Below are 25,349 nucleotides of genomic sequence, written 5' to 3'. Positions count from 1 at the left end.
ATAAGGGTTCCTCAGAGTCACCATGCATTTGCAAAGGATTCCACAAGTTATTAACCCTTTGGGTACCCCCAAGACATAGTGACTACATCATGAGTTCTTGCACCCAATGGACCTCATGACGTATGTTGCTATGTCATGCCCAAAGAGTGCTTTTTTCAGCTTTGATCGTGTCCTGCGTTCCCATGCATTCATGTATAGGGAAATGGAAGAGAAGGAGGACCCCTCTTTTGTTTGCAGAGTTAAGGGCTGTTGCGGTCACACTCTGGTGCGACAGCCCCTCCAGCACTCACAGGGTTAAAGATTGAAACCCATTGGTCTTAAACAGGGGTAGCCGACTTCAGTCCACAAGGGCCACCAACAGGTGAGATTTTAAGCATGTCCCTGCTTCAGCACAGGTGGCTCAGTCAAGGCCTGAGACACTGATTTAGCTTCCTGTGCTGAAGCAGGGATATCCCCAATACCTGACCTGTTGGTGGCCCTTGAGGACTGGAGTTGGCCACCCCTGGTCTTAAACAACGAAGACTTCGTGTTACCTTAATACTGACAGTTTTTTCTTCATACGCCAAGACTTGTTCCTTATTGTCGAAATCAGTTTCTTCTTTTCTTCTACTTGTTCCATTAGTTTTACCATTTCTTCTTCAGTTATGGACTCCTCATCAGAAGAGGAGGATGAAGGCTGAGAATTACTAACAAAAATAAAAATCATTTCCATTGCTGTTTTTTTTGTTGTCAAAATGTACATCTCAATATATTTATTACCTGGTAAAATATTTTATTTTCAAGTACATATTGGGAAGGCACAGCAGAGATATCAAACTCCTGGACCAAAATGACATCTTCATGGAGAAGTGCCGATTTTATCAGTGTGACTCCATTGAAGTCTATGGAACTACTTCTGCTGACAAACAGTGATGCACATATAAAATCAGTGAGCAGCCAGGTTTGATTTGCATACGTACATATTGCCTGTCGCTCACCAATTATAGGTACAATGTATTCTTAGAGGAAACCCCCATGGTGCATAGGGAAGTAGGTATACACACACACACACACACACACACACATATACACACACATATACACACACACACACACACACACACACACATATTCCGGATATTACAAAGTAACATCCTTGAAAGAATCCCTGATTAAGCACTGTTGGGGGGCACAGATTCCAAGAAGATATCACATTCATATGCAGAGAATGAAAAATAATACAATTCAAATCAAATAACTGTAAATACAGGGAGTAAAATAGTTAAAACATTGGTGGTAGGTATGGCTATTATACACATTGTGTGGCTCCTCCTAAGCCAAACAATTATATGTTATACACCGAAGGGGTTAATGTCTTTACAGATGGTCATAATGGATATAGGATATGCCTATTATTGATACAAATATATTCCCCTATCAACTCGGGTATAACATAAGATACATATCACATGCTAGTAATAAAATACTATTTACTAAGGTGAATTATCCCTGCAAGGGTGTATCTCATACAGGCAGTCCTCGGTTATCCAACAGAATCCGTTCTGGAAGTAGCGTTGGATAGTGAAACCATTGTAAAGTGAGTCCCAGGTTAATCAGTGGCGGTGAGCGTTGGATAACACATTCCGGCGTCCAAAAACGGCCCGTAGGTTTTCAATGTAAAACGTTGGATATGCCATTCATTGTTGTCAGGACGTGCTCACCACAAATGAGACGGGACCGCGGTGCTGAGGTGGGATAGGATATAACGCCACCCACAGCCACGAGGGCACGTCTTGAGAGTAGAGGTCTGGGAGTCCGGGTCGGGGCAGGAGAGGTACGGATGGTAGAGGGTGCTGTTTGCCAAGTCCGGGGTTAGAGAGAAGGATGTAATCATTTACCGTTTGCCGGGTTCGGGATGCCAGAGGTGCGGAGAGTCGTGTTGCCGTATGCCGAGTTCGGGACACGAGGAAGACTGCAAAACAAGACAGGACAAGACAGGACTAGGGAGGCAGAGAGTGATGAGAACAACTGGTTCTATGCTCAGCCGATGAGTTAATGAAGCTGTAGGGTATATATAGGCACGAGGGTCCAATGGCAGAGTAGCAAGGTGGGGGTGTGTGAATGGGCCAGGCTGAGGCAGGGATAGGTCCAGAGAAACCCCTGGAGGAGGGACTAGACGAACGAGCACATTTGATTGAGGCATTGTAAAGAGGAGATATGCCTTTAAGAGGCTGGTGCTCCTCCATGTGGGCGCGCCCCCGTGTGGCCGTACTTGCGGGCGCGTGACCGAGTACACGCCCAGGCCTGACACTAGAAGGGGAGCGCTGACGTGCGCGCGCGCCTAGGCAATATGGCGATCAGCTTCCTGGAGGGAGGATCACTATGAGATGCAGGAGAGCCCGGCGGCACCACGGGTAAGTGAGGAGCATGCCAAGGACGGCGTGACTCCCAGGACCTTACAGTAACCCCCCCCCCCTTCAGGGGCGACCTCCGGGCATCCATGACATGGCTTGGAGGGATTCTTACGATGGAAAGCCTGGACGAGTCGAGGCGCGTGGAGATCCCGGTGGGGAATCCAGGAACGTTCCTCTGGTCCGAACCCCCTCCAGTGGACCAGGTATTGTACTCCTCCTCTGGAAATCCTAGAATCCAGGAAAGACTGAACCTCGTACTCCTGTTGACCTTGGATCAGAAGAGGAAGTGGAGGAGACATGGTCTTAGAAAAGCGAGGACTCTGGAATGCTGGTTTAAGCAAAGATACATGAAAGACTGAAGGGATCTTCATCGAGGGTGGAAGGCGCAGGCGATAAGCCACAGGATTAATCCTCCTGACCACAGGAAAGGGACCGAGGAACTTGGGTGTTAGCTTCATGGTAGGAACCTTTAGTCGGATATTCCAGGAATAAAGCCAAACCCTGTCTCCTGGGACGAATTCCGGGACCTGGCGTCGATGGCGGTCTGCCTGGAGTTTCTGTCTCCCTGTGGCCACCTTTAAGTTCTCCTGAATCCTCGTCCATAAGTCTTTCAGCCGGGAGATGCGCTTGTCAACCGCTGGTACTCCTGATGATAGAGGGGAGAAGGGTAAACGGGAAGGATGAAAGCCACAATTTATGAAGAAGGGAGATTCTTGAGTGGAGTCATTGCGAAGGGAGTTAAGAGCAAACTCAGCCCAAGGGAGCAGATCCACCCAATCATCCTGTGTATCGGTTATAAAACACCGAAGGTATTGTTCCAGGTTTTGGTTGGCCCTCTCCGTCTGCCCATTGGTCTGTGGGTGGTATCCCGAGGAGAATTGAAGTGAAATACCCAATTTTCGGGAAAAGGCTCACCAAAATCTTGACACAAATTGGGACCCACGATCAGAGACGATGGTTGAAGGCACTCCGTGAAGACGAAAAATCTCCTGGATGAAAACATCCGCAAGCCTGGAGGAATTTGGAAGACCCCTCAAGGGGACAAGGGGAGTCTGTTTGGAAAAACGATCAATTACCACAAGAATCGTATTCTTCCCTTTGGAGTCTGGGAGCTCTACAATGAAGTCCATAGAAATATGGTTCCAGGGACGGTCTGGAATGGGTAAGGGAAGAAGAAGGCCTGCTGGTCTGACCCGGGGTACTTTGTTGCGAGCGCAAGTGCCACACGCTTTAACAAACTCCTCCACATCCTTAGCCCTCTCTGGCCACCAGAAGGTACGTTGAACAAGGTCGTTGGTTTTCCGTATCCCTGGATGTCCTGCCGATTTAGAGGAATGGCACCACTCGAGAACCCTTTTGCGGTGTTGGGGTGCCGTGTAGAGTCTTCCCTCCGGAACCTTGAGCCCCATCGGAGCCTGTGATTGCTCGGATTGAATCTTGTCCATAATATCAAAGGAGTTGGCGGACAGAATACATCTAGAGGGAATAATCGTCTCTAGCTGTTCTTCAGACTTGTCCTCTGCAAGGAACTGTCGAGACAGAGCGTCCGCCTTTAGATTTTTGGAGCCAGGAATGAAGGAGATGAGAAAATTGAATCGTGAAAAAAATAGTGCCCAGCGGGCTTGTCGAGAGCTCAAACGACGTGCCCCTTCTAAGTAGAGAAGGTTCTTATGGTCTGTGAGTATGGTTACAGGTGTCTCCGTACCTTCTAAGAAGTGTCTCCACTCTTCTAATGCCAACTTGATAGCCAAAAGCTCCCGGTTCCCGACATCGTAATTCCGTTCTGCGGACGAGAATTTCTTCGAGAAGAAGGCACATGGGTGTAGTCTGGCTAAGGGAGAGATCCTTTGGGATAAGACAGCCCCAGTCCCGATGTCAGAGGCATCTACCTGCAAGGTAAATTGAAGTTTAGGATCTGGGTGGGTGAGGATAGGGGCAGACACAAAAGCCTTCTTCAGAAGATTAAATGCCCGTATGGCGGTCTCAGACCATGATGAAGGATCTGCACCATTCTTCGTGAGAGCAGTTATGGGAGATATCGTAGAAGAAAAATTGCGAATGAAGCGTCGATAATAGTTTGCAAAACCTAGAAAGCGTTGCACGGCTTTGAGAGTGGTCGGACGTGGCCAGTCCAAAATAGCCTTAAGTTTTTCTGGATCCATATTGAATCCGGAGTCAGAGATAACGTATCCCAAAAATGCCACAGACTTGAGATGGAACTGACATTTCTCCAATTTCGCAAAGAGATGGTTCTCCCGGAGGCGTAACAGCACCTGTTGAACGTGTTTGATGTGTTCTTGAGGGGATTTAGAAAAGATTAGGATGTCATCTAGGTAGACGATAAGAAATTTGTTAAGAATGTCCCAAAAAATCTCAGTGACGAAATCCTGGAAAACTGCTGGTGCGTTGCACAGACCGAACAGCATGACCAGGTATTCATAGTGGCCGTCATGGGTGTTAAAAGCAGTCTTCCACTCGTCCCCCTCACGTATCCTTACTAAATTGTAGGCACCTCTTAAATCCAATTTAGAAAAGATAGTTGCTCCCTGAAGACGGTCGATGAGTTCCAGTATCAAGGGCAGTGGGTAGCGGTTCTTGCGTGTGATGTTATTCAAACCCCGGTAGTCTATGCATGGACAAAGAGAACCGTCCTTCTTTTTGACGAAAAAGAAGCCTGCTCCGACTGGAGAGGAAGACTTTCGGATGAAACCCCTCTCTAAATTCTCTGCAATGTAAGTGTTCATGGCTTTAGTCTCTGGGAGAGAGAGAGGATAGGATCGTCCTCTGGGAAGAGGTGCCCCGGGTAGTAGGTCAATAGGACAGTCGAAAGGACGGTGCGGAGGTAGAACCTCGGAACGTGCTTTGTCGAACACATCACGGAATTCCCAATACACAGAAGGTAGGGAGTCGACCTTCTCTGGCAGGGTAGACAACCCACCAATCTTCTGGAAAATCCTGGTACATGTCTTGGCACAAGGAGCACCCCACTGGATGGGTTCCCGATCCGTCTAGTCGATGCGAGGATTATGGAGTTGAAGCCAAGGAAGACCCAAAAATCAGCTCAACAGAGGGAGTGTGGATAACATCGAGGGTAATGATCTCCGTATGAACGTCGACAAACTGCAGTAGGAGAGGCACCGTCTGTAGCCTGATGAATGCCGGCTGTAGAGGTCGACTGTCAATGGCCTCCAGACCTACTGGCGTCCTCTTACTGATAAATGGAATATTGTTCCGTCTAGCAAAAGTCTCATCGATGAAATTGCCTGCGAAACCGGAGCCAATGAACGCCCGTGCTTGAGTGTGAAACCCCTCTCCAGACAGTGTTACTGGCAACATTATCCTGGTGGGAAGGACGTCTTTGATGATGGGAGAAAGTGTCAGTATTCCCAACGAAACTCTCCGGGATTTCATTGGGAGTTGGCGTTTCCCGGCTTGTGGGGACACTGGGGTACTATGTGACCGGAATTGCCACAGTACATGCAGAGACCGGCATTGTGCCGATGTTGTTTCTCGGCAGCAGACAGCTTGTTACCTCCCAACTGCATTGGTTCCGGGCGGCCCCGGAAGGGGGTGTAGGAGCCACGAACGATGGAGCAAGATGCCTTGAAACCCGTTGACGGTAACGAGAATGTTCAGTCCTCCGCTCCTGCAGACGCTGGTCCACTCGAACGCACAGACCGATCAAATCCTCTAGGTCAGTGGGACGTTCCCGCGCTGCGAGCTCATCCTTTAGGGATTCAGACAGACCTTGCCAAAACGCTGAGGATAGTGCTTCATTATTCCATCCCGTCTCAGCAGCAAGTGTGCGGAACTCCACAGCGTACCGGGCGACGGGTCGATCTCCCTGGGTTATGTGATGAAGAGAAGATGCTGCCGTTAATTGCCGTGCAGGGGTGTCGAAGACTCTTCGGAACTCCTGGACGAAGAGATCGATGTCCTGTGTGAAGGAACCTTGTTGTTCCCAGATGGGAGAAGCCCATGCCAGCGCCTCGTTGATGAGAAGAGCCACGATATAGCCGACCCTGGAGACAGAAGAGACAAAACGAGAGGGCGAGAGTCGAAATTGGATGAAGCATTGGTTAAGGAAGCCCCTACATCCTTGGGGATCCCCAGCATAGTGTTTGGGAGCAGGAATACGAGGTTCCAAAGCAAACGGAGGTGCTGGAAAGGCGGTTGCGGAGGCTGTGGAAGCCACGGGTGAAGGTTCCCGACTGAGAGCTCAGACTTGAACGGTAAGGGAATGAAGGCTTTGCTGTAACGTATCCATTCGCCTATCAGCTTGTTCCAGATAAGTCTCTAGCCTGGTGAAGAGATTTGTATGGGCATTTTAATTACGCTCCACCTCAGCGGGGTCCATGTTTGTAGGGCTGAGCATAATGTCAGGACGTGCTCACCACAAACGAGACGGGACCGCGGTGCTGAGGTGGGATAGGATATAACGCCACCCATAGCCATGAGGGCACGTCTTGAGAGTAGAGTGGTCTGGGAGTCCGGGTCGGGGCAGGAGAGGTACGGATGGTAGAGGGTGCTGTTTGCCAAGTCCGGGGTTAGAGAGAAGGACGTAATCGTTTACCGTTTGCCGGGTTCGGGATGCCAGAGGTGCGGAGAGTCGTGTTGCCGTATGCCGAGTTCGGGACATGAGGAAGACTGCAAAACAAGACAGGACAAGACAGGACTAGGGAGGCAGAGAGTGATGAGAACAACTGGTTCTATGCTCAGCCGATGAGTTAATGAAGCTGTAGGGTATATATAGGCACGAGGGTCCAATGGCAGAGTAGCAAGGTGGGGGTGTGTGAATGGGCCAGGCTGAGGCAGGGATAGGTCCAGAGAAACCCCTGGAGGAGGGACTAGACGAACGAGCACATTTGATTGAGGCATTGTAAAGAGGAGATATGCCTTTAAGAGGCTGGTGCTCCTCCATGTGGGCGCGCCCCCGTGTGGCCGTACTTGCGGGCGCGTGACCGAGTACACGCCCAGGCCTGACACTAGAAGGGGAGCGCTGACGTGCGCACGCGCGCCTAGGCAATATGGCGATCGGCTTCCTGGAGGGAGGATCACTACGAGACGCAGGAGAGCCCGGCGGCACCACGGGTAAGTGTCCTCGGCGTGACTCCCAGGACTTTACAATTGTAAAGTGAAACGTTGGATAACGAGGGCTACCTGTAGTCAAATGCTATTGTGAGGATTCAATAGGTGACTACACAAAAAACACAGTGTATAGCAAGTATAGCAACAATGTATTTCAGTTTAACCCCTTCACAAGGTAAACAGTTGCTGAGTTAGAAAAGTATCTAAGAGTAGGGGTGATCTGCGTCTAACGGATAAGAAAGGCAGGTATAGTATATTCAAGAGCTGCACATTGATAAATTACAGAATAAACCACTATAGCTAAAAGAATAAGCATGTAAAGAAATCAGCCGACATACAACCCATTTCTTCCGTGTTAATACACGTGTACAGCCGTCCCCACCACCGATGTCACCAGCATGACGCCATCTAAAACCGCCGGTGATCGAGCGTTTCGCGTAGATGCTACGCTTCTTCAGGGTAGGAGGAGTGATGGTGATTAGCTCCTCCTAGCCATTAATACCCTGAGTAGGGGGTGTGAGCCAGTGTCCCAGGTATTCCAAGTCATCTCTATGGTGATTGGCTTAATTAAGTATGCCATTGTAACTGGAACCAATCACACCAATGATTCATTCTATTGTTCATTCTATACTATGAATGGTTACATTTGCTAGTAGGTGTATATGACATTCCTACTAATTGATTCTATATGGGGAATATATTATCCAGGTTGGTTTGCATACCTCCAGCAATCAGAGGAATAATGCACATGGATGAAAACAAAATGAAGTTTTATTATCTAATCCACATCAAGGTTAAAACATTCACATCAGTGGATATACCAGAATACATTAGTTATTATTAAGGGTTATATTGTAGATATTCAGATGGTGGAACATCGACTATCCGGAACGTAATAAAGTTTGTGGGATGCAGCTGTCGATGCAGATGGATTCTAATGTACAGTATTACGTGCATGATGTACATTTAATAAAACCATATTCCAAAAAGTCTCCCACTCTTTTGGGTGGTTTATGTTCATACAATATAGCTAATAAATGGATAATAGATCGTGTCTGTAAATATACAATGTGAAGTGCTAAAGGAATATACAATGTACTAAACAAGTGAGTATATGTCTAAAAATATATATGTGTTGGTATATACAAGTGAAGTGTAGGAGTGGCAACCCTTATGGAGACCCGCCTCTAAGAGTCAAAACGGGCCATAAAAAAGTGTAAGACTCATTAAGAAATACCTGGATCCCCCAAATATATATGTGCTAATTATTAACATGATATCTATAATGATAATAATGTGAACAGTGTAAATTAAACCTCTATAATACTGAGATCGTGATCAACTCACGTGAATAGTGATACATACTTATAGTCAATAGAAAAATCAACAAATGCACATTCCTATTTAAAAAAACATATGGTTGGACAGCATCTCTGAAGATATTTGAAATGTCTCTCTGGTGTTGGTGAACCATTTCATACATACATTAGGCAGAAAGACAATTTTGTATGCAGGGAATCATGTCATATGATTAGTGCATGTTACAGCTAATGTCATATTATAATCTTTGAGTCCCCCCAAAGAATATGCTGATCAATCTTCACTAGCTGCAGGTCGCTATTGCAAATTTCTTTTAGTTTTAAGTATCATAGAATACTTACAACCTTTGCAAATGGTTTTAAGACAGCCGTTAGTCATCACCGTTGTATGAAGAGATCTTCACATTCCCTTGCACGATCATCCTAAATGGGATTACTTTCCAGACCTTTCTTTATTGCTTAGCTGTATATGGTGATGTTATCCTGATGAAGCTGCCCTGAGCGATAGCGAAACACGTGTTGGTGTACCAAGATGGCGTATAAATTGGGCTTCTTGGAGACTAACGCCCCTATTTACTAGACACCATTCTTCGGTGTATTCTAGTTTAGCGTTCTTTGGAATATTTTGAAAATATACTAAAATAGACAAGTTGAGCAGGACGTTAGTTTTTGTTTGTGTTCTGAAAAAGAAAAATCTACCTCGAGCAAGCTGTGATATCATGACAATGCAATAAATATATCGTCGGTGTGAAGGTAAAACTCATGGCAAAAACGCACTAAGGGGCCTATTCACTAAACTTCGATAAGTGACTTAACGCTTGTGAAGTGCACTTTTCAAGTGATTTTACATGTGTAGTGTAAGGAATCCGCTCCACGGTTTACTGGTTGCCTTACCTTGCAGACCGGTGCAGTTCTGGAACAGCTCTCCTGAGGTTTGCTGCAGCCTGGATTCACTCACCAAAGCAATACACACTCCCTCTGGTATCTACTGCAGCTGTGCAGCCTTTCACTGCAACCTATACTTGCATTCACTCATTAGGAGCAGTACCTTCACACCCCCCTCCGGGGATTGGCCCGCTGGCCTTTAAGTACTGTCTTCCCATAATGCTCCTTGCCGAGCATAGTCCTAACTGGATGTCACTACCTGTTCTGCCACAAGCCCTTGCTTGTTCTCCTATGCTGATACCAGGTTCCGCCCTGCGTCCTTCAGCTTCCTTCAAGCCGCTTGTTCTCCTATGCTGATACCAGGTTCCGCCCTGCGTCCTTCAGTTCCCTTCAAGCCGCTTGTTCTCCTATGCTGATACGGAGGTTCCGTCCTGCGTCCTTCAGCTTCCTGTTCTCCTGTGCTGAAGCAGAGGTTTCATCCCTGCGTCCTTCAGCCTCCAGGATTCCTGCACTGAAGCGGATGTTTCGTCCCTGCGTTCTTCAGTCTCCTGGATCCCTGCACTGAAGCGGATGTTTCGTCCCTGCTTCCTTCAGCCTCCTGTATTCCTGCACTGAAGCAGATGTTTCGTCCCTGCTTTCTTCAGTCTCCTGGATTCCTGCTCTGAAGCGGAGGTTTCCCTGTGTATCTCCAGCTTCCTGGTTCCTGGGGCCTACTCTTTCCCTAATCTAGAGAGGCCGTGTCCTGGTTCCTGCGCTGAAACAGAGGATTCCCCAGTCCGCTCAGGACTCTTGCGCTGTGCACTGGTTTACCCGTGCAGCTAGGCGGTGTGCTACGCTGGTCTGCTTACCATCTCCTGTGACCAGCTCCATGGGCCATGGTCGTCGCACGCGCAGAGGCCAACCCCGCGCTCCTAAGCTGAAGCGGGGCTCCCCTGACTACATGTTGCCGAACTATTGCTTGAACAATGTTTATCCTGATGTCTCCTGTCCTGACCCTGGCTTGTACAACGACGACGCTGTCTTCTCCTATCCTGATCCTGCGATATATGACAACGAACTGCGCAATCCGGATCAGCCTGCGCGGTCTCAGGTCGGTGCTTTTACAACCCCACCTCAGCCTCGCGGTCCGACCCTGGTTTGTGGCGAGCAGAACCCTGACAGTATGCTCGGCCACACAAACTCGGACCGCCCTGTGGTGAGGGTTGGTAAGTTTCTGTCTGAAAGCCTGTCCCAGCCTGTAAACCAGTCCCAGTGTGAATACCAGTTTCTATGTGAGATAATACCCCTGATTGAAGATCTGATTGTGTTTGTAGGTTTAACCCCTTTGCAAAACAAATGCCGTAATGATCTCATGATGAAGGTTTACCGCCTCCGGGACTTAAAACAATCGCTGGCCGCTTGTATTTGCTTTCCTGGTTACCCTTTAACTTGGGAAAATGTGTACCCTTTAGAATTGGACGACGCCCAAAAGGAACTCTCTTCCCTGGCCTTGTCTTTAGACATTTATATAGCACTAGAGGACCCTCTCCTCATGTTGGCTGATGCCCAAAAAACACTCCATATCCTTTCCATGACATTGGACATTTGCATAAAGGAACAGGATCCTCCCCTCGCCAGCTTCGCTGCCGCTTGGCTGTATCCCTGGTCTACCACGGATCCTTGCCCTGATTCTATGGCCGGGTTCCCTGACATCAATGATATGTTTACGTTAACCCCTGCCGATCAGTCCTGTGAGGTTCCCCTGGAGAATACATATGTTTCACTAGCCAACACTAAGGTTCTACTATCAGAGAATAAGTCCCTTAGTTCCCCTATTTCTAACTCCAAATCTGTCACTCCAGGTCTTGAGGGGTTTCCAGCTTTAACCTCTGCTAGGCAGTCCTGTGCGCTTTCCCCGTCAGAGAAAGAATCCCTAAATTCTGTTCACAGGGTCATTTCTTTATTAACCCCTGTGGGGCAGCTCTCTGAGTTTCCTTTGGTAAATCCCTGTTCTCTGTCAGCCATGGTCACGCCCCTAGCTCCAGAGGAGAGATTCCTGGTCTCTCCTAATACAGAGAGAAGATTACCTATGTTTTACTCTCAGGCATTGTCTGCATTAACCCCTGTAAATTCTTGCTGCCTCCAAGTTAATGCCTTCGTTTTAGCCTCAGAGAATGAGTCCACAAGTCAGACAGCAGAGGTTGCATTGAGGGATTCCCATAACCGTACGGAGTCCTTAGATATTCTTTGCTATAAATCCCCTGCTTCAGCTCAAGTTTCCGCAGTTTCGTCTCCGGAGACTTCGGCTGAAGTTCTGGTTCCCGATAAATGTATTCAGGAGTCAGGTTTTTCCCTAAGCTTGGTCGCAGAGTTCCTTCTCCCGGGTGTTTCGCTGAACCAGCCTGTCGCCCACATAGCAGTGATCCCTGCTTCAGCGCATAGTTCCCACATTATGGAGTCTGCAGTAATTTCTGGTTTCCCAGACATTCCTTACCAAATACCTACTTCAGAGACCAGTACAGTTATGATTCACCCCCGTGTACTGTCTGAGTTCTCCTCCTCTTTAAGCTTAGGGTTAAAAGCATACAGTAGTCTGTATGTCCCTCCTGGGGTTCATATTATGTTCCCAGGAATGTTTGCTGACGCACGGTTTTCTCCCCAAAGTGACGCCTTTTCATATAGATTAGTAAAAAGCTTGCACACTGTATCCCTTTTCGCTGAATTGTGTCTTACTAGTTTTGAGACTCTGAGAGGTAATGATTCTCCTTCTGATTCTGAAGCTCTTCCTACAAGGAGTATCCTGATTGGGGGTCCCCCTGATTTCTCTGTCCAGGCTAATTCTCCAGGGATCAGCATATCTGTGGTCACTCCCTTAGTACTGTCTGAGGTCACCATGCATATATTACAAGTCCTGGGGTTTCAATCTGAGCAATTTAGCTGTCCTGCCTTTGCTGAAACCCAGTGTCAGGGTTCTGCTCGCCACAAACCAGGACCGGACCGCGAGGCTGAGGTGGGGTTGTAAAAGCACCGACCTGAGACCGCGCAGACTGATCCGGATTGCGCAGTTCGTTGTCGTACATCGCAGGATCAGGATAGGAGAAGACAGCGTCGTCATTGTACAAGCCAGGGTCAGGGCTGGAGATATCAGGATAAACATTGTTCAAGCAAGAGTTTGGCAACATGTAGTCAGGAGAGCCCCGCTTCAGCTTAGGAGCGCGGGGTTGGGCTCTGCACGAGCGACGGCCATGGCCCATGGTGCTGGTCACAGGAGATGGTAAGTAGACCAGCGTAGCACACCGCTTGCTGCACGGGTGAACCAGTGCTACAGCGCAAGAGTCCTGAGCGGCTGGGGAATCCTCTGTAACAGCGCAGGAACCAGGACACGGCCTCTCTAGATTAGGGAAAGAGTAGGCCCCAGGAACCAGGAAGCTGAAGATCCACAGGGAAACCTCCGCTACAGTGCAGGAATCAGGAGACTGAAGGGCGCGGGGGATACCTTTGCCTCAGTGCAGGAAAGCAGGAAGCTGAAGACATAGGGGATACCTTTGCTTCAGCGCAGGAGAACAAGCGGGAGCTTGAAGGAAGCTGAAGGACGCAGGGCGGAACCTCCGTATCAGCATAGGAGAACAAGCGGCTTGAAAGGAGCTGAAGGACGCAGGGCGGAACCTGGTATCAGCATCGGAGAACAAGCGGCTTGAAGGAAGCTGAAGGACGCAGGGCGGAACCTGGTATCAGCATAGGAGAACAAGCGAGGGCTTGTGGCAAAACAGTCGACATCCAGTTAGGACTATGCTCGGCAAGGAGCATTATGGGAAGACAATACTTAAAGGCCAGCGGGCCAATCCCCGGAGGGGGGTGTGAAGGTACTGCTCCAATGAATGAATGCAAGTCTAGGTTGCAGTGATAGGCTGCACAGCTGCAGTAGATACCAGAGGGAGTGTGTATAGCTTTGGTGAGTGAATCCAGGCTGCAGCAAACATCAGGAGAGGTGCTCCAGGACTGCACACGACTGCAAGGTAAGGCAACCAGTAAACTGCGGAGCGGATTCCTTACAGTACCCCCCCCTTCACGCGAGACCTCCGGGCGAACATGAGCACACCTAGAGTTGGGGGACCGGGAATTGTTGCTGAACCGTCTAGGATTGGGGTTAGAGTCGTGGTCCAGAGACTCGTGGTTAGTCCTTAGTGTACCCCCACCCCCCGGTGAGAACTGCGGCCAGACAGGACCATCCATGGGTCTTGGGGACATTGAGTTGTTCCTAAAATTCTTTAGGTGGAAAGGGCATCCGTAAACGAGCAGTTCTTTGGTGAGTACAGTTCTAGGATATGAGATTGATGGAAGAAACATCTTTGGTACATGGCTCGCCTCGCAAAATGACTTGGAAATCCAGGGCTGTGAAGAACCAGAGGGTTCCAGAGCAGAAACGGTAGGAGAACCCCTACAGGAAGCCCAGTGTTTAATAAATGAACCGGACTCTAGGATCAGCGGCCCTGATAGTTGATCGAATACACCAGGAGGAACTTTGTAACAGAAAAAGTCTTGGCTGACCACTGCATGTTGGAATTTGCGAGGAATTTTTCCTCTAGAAGGCTCCCAGGTAATGGTTAGTAAGGGTATAGGTTTGTTGGAAGCATCTCCCGGTATTGGTATGGAAGGTGACAAGGCAAGCAGTAAACCAGGCATAGGGACCGAAATCTTGGGATACGTACAGAGTATTTCCAACTGAGAGGAAATAACAGGGGCAACCGAAAATTCCGAGGGACAAAACCATGGTTTAGCAGGAGCAGAGAAGCAAACAACAGTAGAGCTCTCCAATACTGGGAAATCTTCATTGGGAGATAATATTGTCAGTGAATCAGGAATAGTCCTTGGGATCTTTAAATCAGTAGCTTGAGAAAAAGGCAGAGCCAGGGTAGTGGTGGGAGGGAAGCTAACATCAGAAGCTGAAGTCTGTACCTCAGTGACAGGGCCCTGAGAATCAACAAGCAGCAAGTATGAACTATGAAAACTCTTAATGACAGGCACCTTAGGAGTACAAGGAGTCTTTTCCGAAACTGCAATGGCCCTAACCACAGGGGTACCTAACCTGACAAAAACATGAATTGGTGTGTTTTCTAGTGCAAAATCTCTGATCACAGGACTCCTAACCGATAGTGAGGGTGTCTGGGTTTGATTAGAGAAAAAATCAGATGTATTGATAAGTGACTTAGAAACAATTACTGAGGTTCTAGATTTGCTGGACATGTGAGAAAAAATACCCTTTAAGACAGGAGTTTTCATTTCTTCCCAGAGTAACCCCATGTTTGCTGGGGCATATTTAGACACAGTACTGAGGGACTGGGTTTCAGCAAAGGCAGGACAGCTAAATAGCTCAGATTTAAACCCCAGGACTTGTAATATATGCATGGTGACCTCAGACAGTACTAAGGAAGTGACCACAGATATGCTGATCCCTGGAGAATTAGCCTGGACAGAGAAATCAGGGGGACCCCCAATCAGGATACTCCTTGTAGGAAGAGCTTCAGAATCAGAAGGAGAATCATTACCTCTTAGAGTCTCAAAACTAGTAAGACACAATTCAGCGAAAAGGGATACAGTGTGCAAGCTTTTTACTAATCTATATGAAAAAGCGTCACTTTGGGGAGAAAACCGTGCGTCAGCAAACATTCCTGGGAACATAATATGAACCCCAGGAGGGACATACAGACTACTGTATGCTTTTAACCCTAAGCTTAAAGAGGAGGAGAACTCAGACAGTACACGGGGGTGAATCATAACTGTACTGGTCTCTGAAGTAGGTATTTGGTAAGGAATGTCTGGGAAACCAGAAATTACTGCAGACTCCATAATGTGGGAACTATGCGCTGAAGCAGGGATCACCGCTATGTGGGCGACAGGCTGGTTCAGCGAAACACCCGGGAGAAGGAACTCTGCGAGCAAGCTTAGGGAAAAACCTGACTCCTGAATACATTTATCAGGAACCAGAACTTTAGCCGAAGTCTCCGGAGACGAAACTGCGGAAACTTGAGCTGAAGCAGGGGATTTATAGCAAAGAATCTCTAGGGACTCCGTACGGTTATGGGAATCCCTCAATGCAACCTCTGCTGTCTGACTTGTGGACTCATTCTCTGAGGCTAAAACGAAGGCATTAACTTGGAGGCAGCAAGAATTTACAGGGGTTAATGCAGACAATGCCTGAGAGTAAAACATAGGTAATCTCTCTGTATTAGGACAGACCAGGAATCTCTCCTCTGAAGCTAGGGGCGTGACCATGGCTGACAGAGAACAGGGATTTACCAAAGGAAACTCAGAGAGCTGCCCCTCAGGGGTTAATACAGAAATGACCCTGGGAACAGAACTTAGGGATTCTTTCTCTGACGGGGAAAGCGCACAGGACTGCCTAGCAGAGTTTAAAGCTGGAAAACCCTCAAGAGCTGGAGTGAAAGATTCGGATTTAGAAATAGGGGAACAAAGGGACTTATTCTCTGATAGTAGAACCTTAGTGTTGGCTAGTGAAACATATGTATTCTCCAGGGGAACCTCACAGGACTGCTCGGCAGGGGTTAAAGCTGGAAAACCCTCAAGACCTAGAGAAAGGACTTCTGAGCTAGAAATAGGAGAACTAATGAACTTATTCTCTGATACAAGAACATTAGGGCTGGGTAGAGCAACATATGTATTCTCCAGGGGGACCTCACAGGACTGATCGGCAGGGGTTAACGAAAACATATCATTGGTGTCAGGGAACCCGGGCATACACTCAGGGCAAGGATCCGTGGTAGACCAGGGATACAGCCAAGCGGCAGCGAAGCTGGCGAGGGGAGGATCCTGTTCCTTTATGCAAATGTCCAATGTCATGGAAAGGATATAGAGTGTTTTTTGGGCATCAGCCAACATGAGGAGAGGGTCCTCTTTTGCTATATAAATGTCTAAAGACAAGGCCAGGGAAGAGAGTTCCTTTTGGGCGTCGTCCAATTCTAAAGGGTACACATTTTCCCAAGTTAAAGGGTAACCAGGAAAGCAAATACAAGCGGCCAGCGATTGTTTTAAGTCCCGGAGGCGGTAAACCTTCATCATGAGATCATTACGGCATTTGTTTTGCAAAGGGGTTAAACCTACAAACACAATCAGATCTTCAATCAGGGGTATTATCTCACATAGAAATTGGTATTCACACTGGGACTGGTTTACAGGCTGGGACAGGCTTTCAGACAGAAACTTACCAACCCTCACCACAGGGCGGTCCGAGTTTGTGCGGCCGAGCATACTGTCAGGGTTCTGCTCGCCACAAACCAGGACCGGACCGCGAGGCTGAGGTGGGGTTGTAAAAGCACCGACCTGAGACCGCGCAGACTGATCCGGATTGCGCAGTTCGTTGTCGTACATCGCAGGATCAGGATAGGAGAAGACAGCGTCGTCATTGTACAAGCCAGGGTCAGGGCTGGAGATATCAGGATAAACATTGTTCAAGCAAGAGTTTGGCAACATGTAGTCAGGAGAGCCCCGCTTCAGCTTAGGAGCGCGGGGTTGGGCTCTGCGCGAGCGACGGCCATGGCCCATGGTGCTGGTCACAGGAGATGGTAAGTAGACCAGCGTAGCACACCGCTTGCTGCACGGGTGAACCAGTGCTACAGCGCAAGAGTCCTGAGCGGCTGGGGAATCCTCTGTAACAGCGCAGGAACCAGGACACGGCCTCTCTAGATTAGGGAAAGAGTAGGCCCCAGGAACCAGGAAGCTGAAGATCCACAGGGAAACCTCCGCTACAGTGCAGGAATCAGGAGACTGAAGGGCGCGGGGGATACCTTTGCCTCAGTGCAGGAAAGCAGGAAGCTGAAGACATAGGGGATACCTTTGCTTCAGCGCAGGAGAACAAGCGGGAGCTTGAAGGAAGCTGAAGGACGCAGGGCGGAACCTCCGTATCAGCATAGGAGAACAAGCGGCTTGAAAGGAGCTGAAGGACGCAGGGCGGAACCTGGTATCAGCATCGGAGAACAAGCGGCTTGAAGGAAGCTGAAGGACGCAGGGCGGAACCTGGTATCAGCATAGGAGAACAAGCGAGGGCTTGTGGCAAAACAGTCGACATCCAGTTAGGACTATGCTCGGCAAGGAGCATTATGGGAAGACAATACTTAAAGGCCAGCGGGCCAATCCCCGGAGGGGGGTGTGAAGGTACTGCTCCAATGAATGAATGCAAGTCTAGGTTGCAGTGATAGGCTGCACAGCTGCAGTAGATACCAGAGGGAGTGTGTATAGCTTTGGTGAGTGAATCCAGGCTGCAGCAAACATCAGGAGAGGTGCTCCAGGACTGCACACGACTGCAAGGTAAGGCAACCAGTAAACTGCGGAGCGGATTCCTTACACCCAGTCCCTCAGTACTGTGTCTAAATATGCCCCAGCAAACATGGGGTTACTCTGGGAAGAAATTAAAACTCCTGTCTTAAAGGGTATTTTTTCTCACATGTCCAGCAAATCTAGAACCTCAGTAATTGTTTCTAAGTCACTTATCAATACATCTGATTTTTTCTCTAATCAAACCCAGACACCCTCACTATCGGTTAGGAGTCCTGTGATCAGAGATTTTGCACTAGAAAACACACCAATTCATGTTTTTGTCAGGTTAGGTACTCCTGTGGTTAGGGCCATTGCAGTTTCGGAAAAGACTCCTTGTACTCCTAAGGTGCCTGTCATTAAGAGTTTTCATAGTTCATACTTGCTGCTTGTTGATTCTCAGGGCCCTGTCACTGAGGTACAGACTTCAGCTTCTGATGTTAGCTTCCCTCCCACCACTACCCTGGCTCTGCCTTTTTCTCAAGCTACTGATTTGAAGATCCCAAGGACTATTACTGATTCACTGACAATATTATCTCCCAATGAAGATTTCCCAGTATTGGAGAGCTCTACTGTTGTTTGCTTCTCTGCTCCTGCTAAACCATGGTTTTGTCCCTCGGAATTTTCGGTTGCCCCTGTTATTTCCTCTCAGTTGGAAATACTCTGTACGTATCCCAAGATTTCGGTCCCTATGCCTGGTTTACTGCTTGCCTTGTCACCTTCCATACCAATACCGGGAGATGCTTCCAACCAGCCTATACCCTTACTAACCATTACCTGGGAGCCTTCTAGAGGAAAAATTCCTCGCAAATTCCAACATGCAGTGGTCAGCCAAGACTTTTTCTGTTACAAAGTTCCTCCTGGTGTATTCGATCAACTATCAGGGCCGCTGATCCTAGATTCAGGTTCCTTTATTAAAGACTGGGCTTTCAGTGGGGGTTCTTCTACCGTTTCTGCTCTGGAACTCTCTGGTTCTTCACAGCCCTGGATTTCCCAGACATTTTGCGAGGCGAGCCATGTACCAAGGATGTTTCTTCCATCAATCTCATATCCTAGAACTGTACTCACCAAAGAACTGCTCGTTTACGGATGCCCTTTCTACCTAAAGAATTTTAGGAACAACTCAATGTCCCCAAGGCCCATGGATGGTCCTGTCTGGCCACAGTTCTCACCGGGGGGTGGGGGTACACTAAGGACTAATCATGAGTCTCTGGAGTATGACTCTAACCCCAATCCTAGACGGTTCAGCAACAATTCCCGGTCCTCCAACTCTATGAGTGCTCATGTTCGCCCGGAGGTCTCGCGTGAAGGGGGGGTACTGTAAGGAATCCGCTCCATGGTTTACTGGTTGCCTTACCTTGCAGACCGGTGCAGTTCTGGAACAGCTCTCCTGAGGTTTGCTGCAGCCTGGATTCACTCACCAAAGCAATACACACTACCTCTGGTATCTACTGCAGCTGTGCAGCCTTTCACTGCAACCTATACTTGCATTCACTCATTAGGAGCAGTACCTTCACACCCCCGCCGGGGATTGGCCCGCTGGCCTTTAAGTACTGTCTTCCCATAATGCTCCCTGCCGAGCATAGTCCTAACTGGATGTCACTACCTGTTCTGCCACAAGCTCTCGCTTGTTCTCCTATGCTGATACCAGGTTCCGCCCTGCGTCCTTCAGCTTCCTTCAAGACGCTTGTTCTCCTATGCTGATACCAGGTTCCGCCCTGCGTCCTTCAGTTCCCTTCAAGCCGCTTGTTCTCCTATGCTGATACGGAGGTTCCGTCCTGCGTCCTTCAGCTTCCTGTTCTCCTGTGCTGAAGCAGAGGTTTCATCCCTGCGTCCTTCAGCCTCCAGGATTCCTGCACTGAAGCGGATGTTTCGTCCCTGCGTTCTTCAGTCTCCTGGATCCCTGCACTGAAGCGGATGTTTCGTCCCTGCTTCCTTCAGCCTCCTGGATTCCTGCACTGAAGCGGATGTTTCGTCCCTGCTTTCTTCAGTCTCCTGGATTCCTGCTCTGAAGCGGAGGTTTCCCTGTGTATCTCCAGCTTCCTGGTTCCTGGGGCCTACTCTTTCCCTAATCTAGAGAGGCCGTGTCCTGGTTCCTGCGCTGAAACAGAGGATTCCCCAGTCCGCTCAGGACTCTTGCGCTGTGCACTGGTTTACCCGTGCAGCTAGGCGGTGTGCTACGCTGGTCCGCTTACCATCTCCTGTGACCAGCACCATGGGCCATGGTCGTCGCACGCGCAGAGGCCAACCCCGCGCTCCTAAGCTGAAGCGGGGCTCCCCTGACTACATGTTGCCGAACTATTGCTTGAACAATGTTTATCCTGATGTCTCCTGTCCTGACCCTGGCTTGTACAACGACGACGCTGTCTTCTCCTATCCTGATCCTGCGATATATGACAACGAACTGCGCAATCCGGATCAGCCTGCGCGGTCTCAGGTCGGTGCTTTTACAACCCCACCTCAGCCTCGCGGTCCGACCCTGGTTTGTGGCGAGCAGAACCCTGACATGTAGCTACTCACAAAGCTTTGATAACATGGCAACATCACTTCAAAATGGCTTTTTTTCTGAGCATTAGCCCTCTTGCTATTTCAAGCCGTGCGGTTGTTCACAAAATGCCTGAACTCGCATTTTTTGCCAGAAACTGATATTCACAAAGCTCCGAGATGCAAATACACTGGCGACACACTTTATTCGAGCTTGGCTAGTCCCACGAATTCGGGTATACCCGGGTGTATTGAGGTTTGTGACTGTTTTCTGCCCGAGTACATTGAGTTATTTTTCAGGCAGGGATTGAAGCATTTTATTCCCGCTGGCTGCAATACTGCACAGTATATATATATACACTGCATTACAATTCATGAATTTATGCCATCTGGTAGACACCCGAAGCATTGCAGCCTATTAAATCCTAATCATCCTCATTTAACAGATCAGCCGCCCATCAGCCAGGCATGAACCCAGGCTGGGAAGGCAAATGCAACGGGGCTTGTCAGAGGTGAGGAGCGGCGCATTCCAGGTATCTGCCAGGTACATACCGGGTATTTGCTCGAATAAAGTGTGTCGGTGCAGTAGTGGGTTATCCATGCAAATTTCTTTCTTGCTATCTAAAAGGTGGCATCTGATGGAGTTCATTTTATTTTTACTAAATAGGCTTGAATCTGGGGGTTTCCGTAAGTGAACCACATTAATAACAGCTCCGGAGATCCCCTGCTTCAATCCTAGATAATAAAAAGAAAAATGTAGCCCAGCTTCATTACCTTAGTAGCAGAAACTGGTTTGTTGATGGTAGAGGGGTGGGTGAAGCTTGTTGTTGCCCCAGGGTGGGTGGTTGGACCTCCCAGGAAGGTTGCGGTTTACCACCGCTAAGGTAATGAAGGGGTTACCGCCTCTGCGAGACCTAACCACTGACACCGGGGCAACTACCCCACCCCCTCTTACACCAACACAACCACACAGGAATGGCTAATAGCTCTTTTGTCCATTCAAATATACAATGCAGTGCAATAAAAAAAATTACAGTACAAACTACAATACTATATAAAAAAAATACACTAGACATTTTAGCCATTGATTGTTACTTGTTAGTAGCTATTCTGTGGATGCAATGCCTTATATATAATGTATACCCTGTTCACTTATGTAACTATGTATTTGTAACCATGTATTATTTGTCATATTAACTCTATGCCCAGGACATACTTCAAAACGAGAGGTAACTTTCACTGTATTACTTCCTGGTAAAACATTTTATAAATAAAAATAAAATAAATTCTTTTATTTGGTGCCATGGAAGAGGATGAGGACGAACACGAGAATAGCCTTCATCCTGGCAGGGGTGAGCACAACTTTTATTTTCTATAGGGTTGCTGGCTAATGGTTAATTAATGGGCAAATGTGCTACTATCCAGGTCTGGATTAAAGGGCTTTTGCCCATTTTCTGTGTGTGTTGGAGGAGGGAGGGGGGTGCTTAGGGTAGAGGGGGTGAGTAGAAGATTGCCCATTGATGGCATAGGTAACCACAGTGACAAGCAATGGATAAAATGGCTAGTGTATTTTTTTATAGTATTGTAATTTGTATTGTATTGTATTTTATCCCACTGTATTGTATATTTGAATGGGCAAAAGCGCTATTTGCCATATTTGGCTGATAGCACTTTTTCCCTTTCCTGTGTGGTGGTGTTGGTGGTGGAGAGGGTGGGTGTTTGGGGTAGTTGCCCCGGGGTGGGTGGTTAGGCCTCACAGGAGGGATTAACCCTTTATTAATGAAGGGGTTAACTCCTCCTGCAACCCTCTGAGGAGGCCTAACCACCCACCCAGGGCAACTATAAGCTTCACCCATCCCCTCTACCACCAACAAACTGGGTAAAGCTATTTAACCGCCTCATTACCTTAGCTATTAGATACTACGGTAATGAAGGTGTGTTTTAATATTCATTTTAATAACATAAGATTTCAGGTCCGGGGACCACCTGCACATTTAAACATCCCGGTCACGTGGGATGTGGATGTGATGCGGGACATTTAAAATGGCAGGAGATACCGGGACCACCTACGGAGGAGGCCTGTACCACGGAAAGCAGGGGTCCCGGACCTGAAAGTAAAGCGGTTCAGCTCCGGAGACCCCCTGCTTCAATCCTATGTTATTAAAATTTTAATAAAAACAGTGCGATCGCCTGTAAGAGCTGTGCAGGAGAGACAGCTTCTCTATGTGCAGTTCTTGCGTATTGCAGTTGCGAAATAGAATAATAAGTTATGTTTGCTTGTGAAGCAACTCGTGAACTTGTGAAACCCCCCCGATATTCTTTGCACTAATTTCATACCGTTCGAAAGGAACACGCCAAACCGATCGATGTTGCAATGAACTTATCGAAGTTTATTGAATAGGCCCTTAAATGTACTTCCTGACTTGAAATTTCTTGCAATTTCTATTAAAAAACTCATTAAAGACACCTACAGTAATCTTCAGATGCCTTCCTTTTTTTATAAAAATACAGAATTTTCATGTCAAAAAGAACATTTAATCACCTTTTCCTCAGTACTCAAAGAATGTAGTTAATGATGATATTTATGTTTTTGCATCTAAATCAAAGGTGGCCAACCCATGGCCCAGTGGCATTTTAGATGGCCTGTGTGATCCTCCGGAGATCAGCCTCTTCCCTCGTCGGATGTTGAGCCCAACCTCCGTGAGGCCGCAGCTCCCCTCCGCAGCCGACTGGACAGGTGCTGTGGCCTTGTGGAAGACGCGTAAGAAGAGGCTGAGCCCCAGAGGAATCTGTGCCACTGCACCCCAAAGGTAAAAGTGTGGCCGAGGGGGTAAAATTGTGAGGAGGTAACATTGTGAGGAAGGGGTTAACACTGTCTCCAAAGGTGATTTATGTTATGATGTCTTCACATTCACCTGACAAATATTGCATTGATACATTTCTTGCTGGGAACAGCCTCAAAGCAATATACTGCATATAGAACTTAACCCTTTAATTACAAAAAGCTATGTGTCATCAAAAATAGATATACAGTATTATGGATCATATAAATGTCTGAAACACATCATAAATTATATTATGGTTTTTAGTTATTAATGTGATATGTTTGTGTGAACTGATATGGTATATTATGTAATAAGGACTGTACTATGTGTGGCTGTACAATAATGTATATACATACTGTATATAACGCAATCATTTAAATTCATATTCCATTTTTATTATAAATGAATGAAGAACACTAAAATTAATGGAAAAAGTTAATGTGTTAAAATGTAAATTTTCAATATTATAACAAGATGTGCATGAGCTTTTGGTAACGTGAGCACATGAGCAATGCGTCTTTATCGCATGCATTAATAACAAGCGATAAAGTTTGAGCAATGCGCATGTGCAGTGTATTGGAGAACGCGTCTCCGAGACATGAAAATCCCCACTAATAGCGCTGATACTGTAGTTTTACAAAGGATGTTCTTTTTGCTTTTCATTAGCTTTGAGGATACCAGTTAAAAGGAAGAAAAATAATGTCAAGTCAAGCCAATTTTGGTAACATGCATTATTAGCGCAAAAATGACAGACATCTGTAGATCTGCTTACAAGGTTACTAACAGACCAGGAAATGGGATTACAGTATCAATTATGACTGGATCATTATCACTCTGCCGAGCTGGATTTAGTTAGAAGGTACAGTATTCTGCAATGTCCCAGAGCAACATCAGGACAAACATAATGTTGGAAATGTTGAATCCTTTTCTGAAAAGCATAAGGAATCTACATGACATTTGGGCCATCTGATGGGTTCTCTTTTGAATATACAGTATGTCACTGAGGTGCTTTTTTAATTCCAATTGAAAATCAGTTCTGCTTGGGCCACGTAAACTCTGTATATAAGGGGCAGGGGGGAGGGAAGATTGTCCGCAACAGCCTAAGAATAGGAAATAAGTGAGAATACACTGCGGTGCAAAACTCTGTAAGATCTTGGGCAAATCATTTTATCTACTTGTGCCTTCCAGTGGTTGAAGTGACTTAAGAAATGTAGTGGTACTGTGAAGTATTAAACATTGGAGAAAATCTATTCGGACCACACCTTCCCCTACCATCACACTTTAATCTGATATTTTACCTATTTCTATTCCTAACAAAATAGACACATTGTTCCATATTCAATATGCTGTGAAGCCATGTTTCCCGTTCAGTGAAGGTTTGTGGTCTTATTCAGTTGAATGGAACTGCAATCTTCTCCGGCACAGGGAGGATCGTTTCACAGCATATTTAATATGGACCAATGGGGCGCTTAGGCCCTTATTCTGTAAGATGGAATAAGCGCAGATGATGTGCTATCACATGTAAAGCCCCATTGACTTTAACGGGGCTTTTCCTGGGATAGCACGTCATCTACACTTATCACACCTTACAGAATGTGGGCCTTAGTATTTACACAATTGACACAAAACCTTCCACAGTACAGAATAGAGCATGTTTAGTGACACCTACAGTATGTACTCCTTCATTTTTTAAGATACCCAGAAAGAGACATAAACTGTGAATGGCATTGAGATGCCCAAAGTGTACACTACTGTACACTACTGTACACAATGGAAGGTATGTGTGATGAAGTTTCCAAAAAGTGCATTTAGAGGCAACCTTGGGCTTGCTCCAGATGTATTTCATGCAGATCATTAGTCAGAAGAGTTGTTCACCTACGATGTGGTGATATTTTGTGACATAACCAAATAGAAAATCAAAGCAACAAATCCTGAAGCAGAATTTGCAACATCCCATTAAAATGTGCGCAATATGTAACTACTCATATTTATACTGCCCAAGCTGCCACGAGGGGCTAAAACAGTCGAAACGAACATGAAATATATTG

At 47.2% G+C, this 25,349-nt stretch overlaps 1 protein-coding gene across 1 annotated transcript in view; it reads right to left on the bottom strand.

Moving 5' to 3' along the window:
• LOC142488248 (transmembrane channel-like protein 2) overlaps nucleotides 1–25,349 on the bottom strand; it is a 93,093-nt gene that overhangs the window by 65,352 nt on the left and 2,392 nt on the right. The window contains exons 3-4 of the mRNA XM_075588619.1: nucleotides 760–898; nucleotides 534–676 (exon numbers count right to left, since the gene is read on the bottom strand). Of these exons, the coding sequence (XP_075444734.1) occupies nucleotides 534–676; nucleotides 760–898 (282 nt within the window). The remainder of the gene's footprint in view (nucleotides 1–533; nucleotides 677–759; nucleotides 899–25,349) is intronic.

This window comes from Ascaphus truei, chromosome 2, assembly GCF_040206685.1.
Source record: "Ascaphus truei isolate aAscTru1 chromosome 2, aAscTru1.hap1, whole genome shotgun sequence".
NCBI lineage: Eukaryota > Metazoa > Chordata > Amphibia > Anura > Ascaphidae > Ascaphus > Ascaphus truei.
The sequence above is the reverse complement of the archived record's forward strand: the minus strand, read 5'-3'. Positions and strand labels throughout refer to the sequence as shown.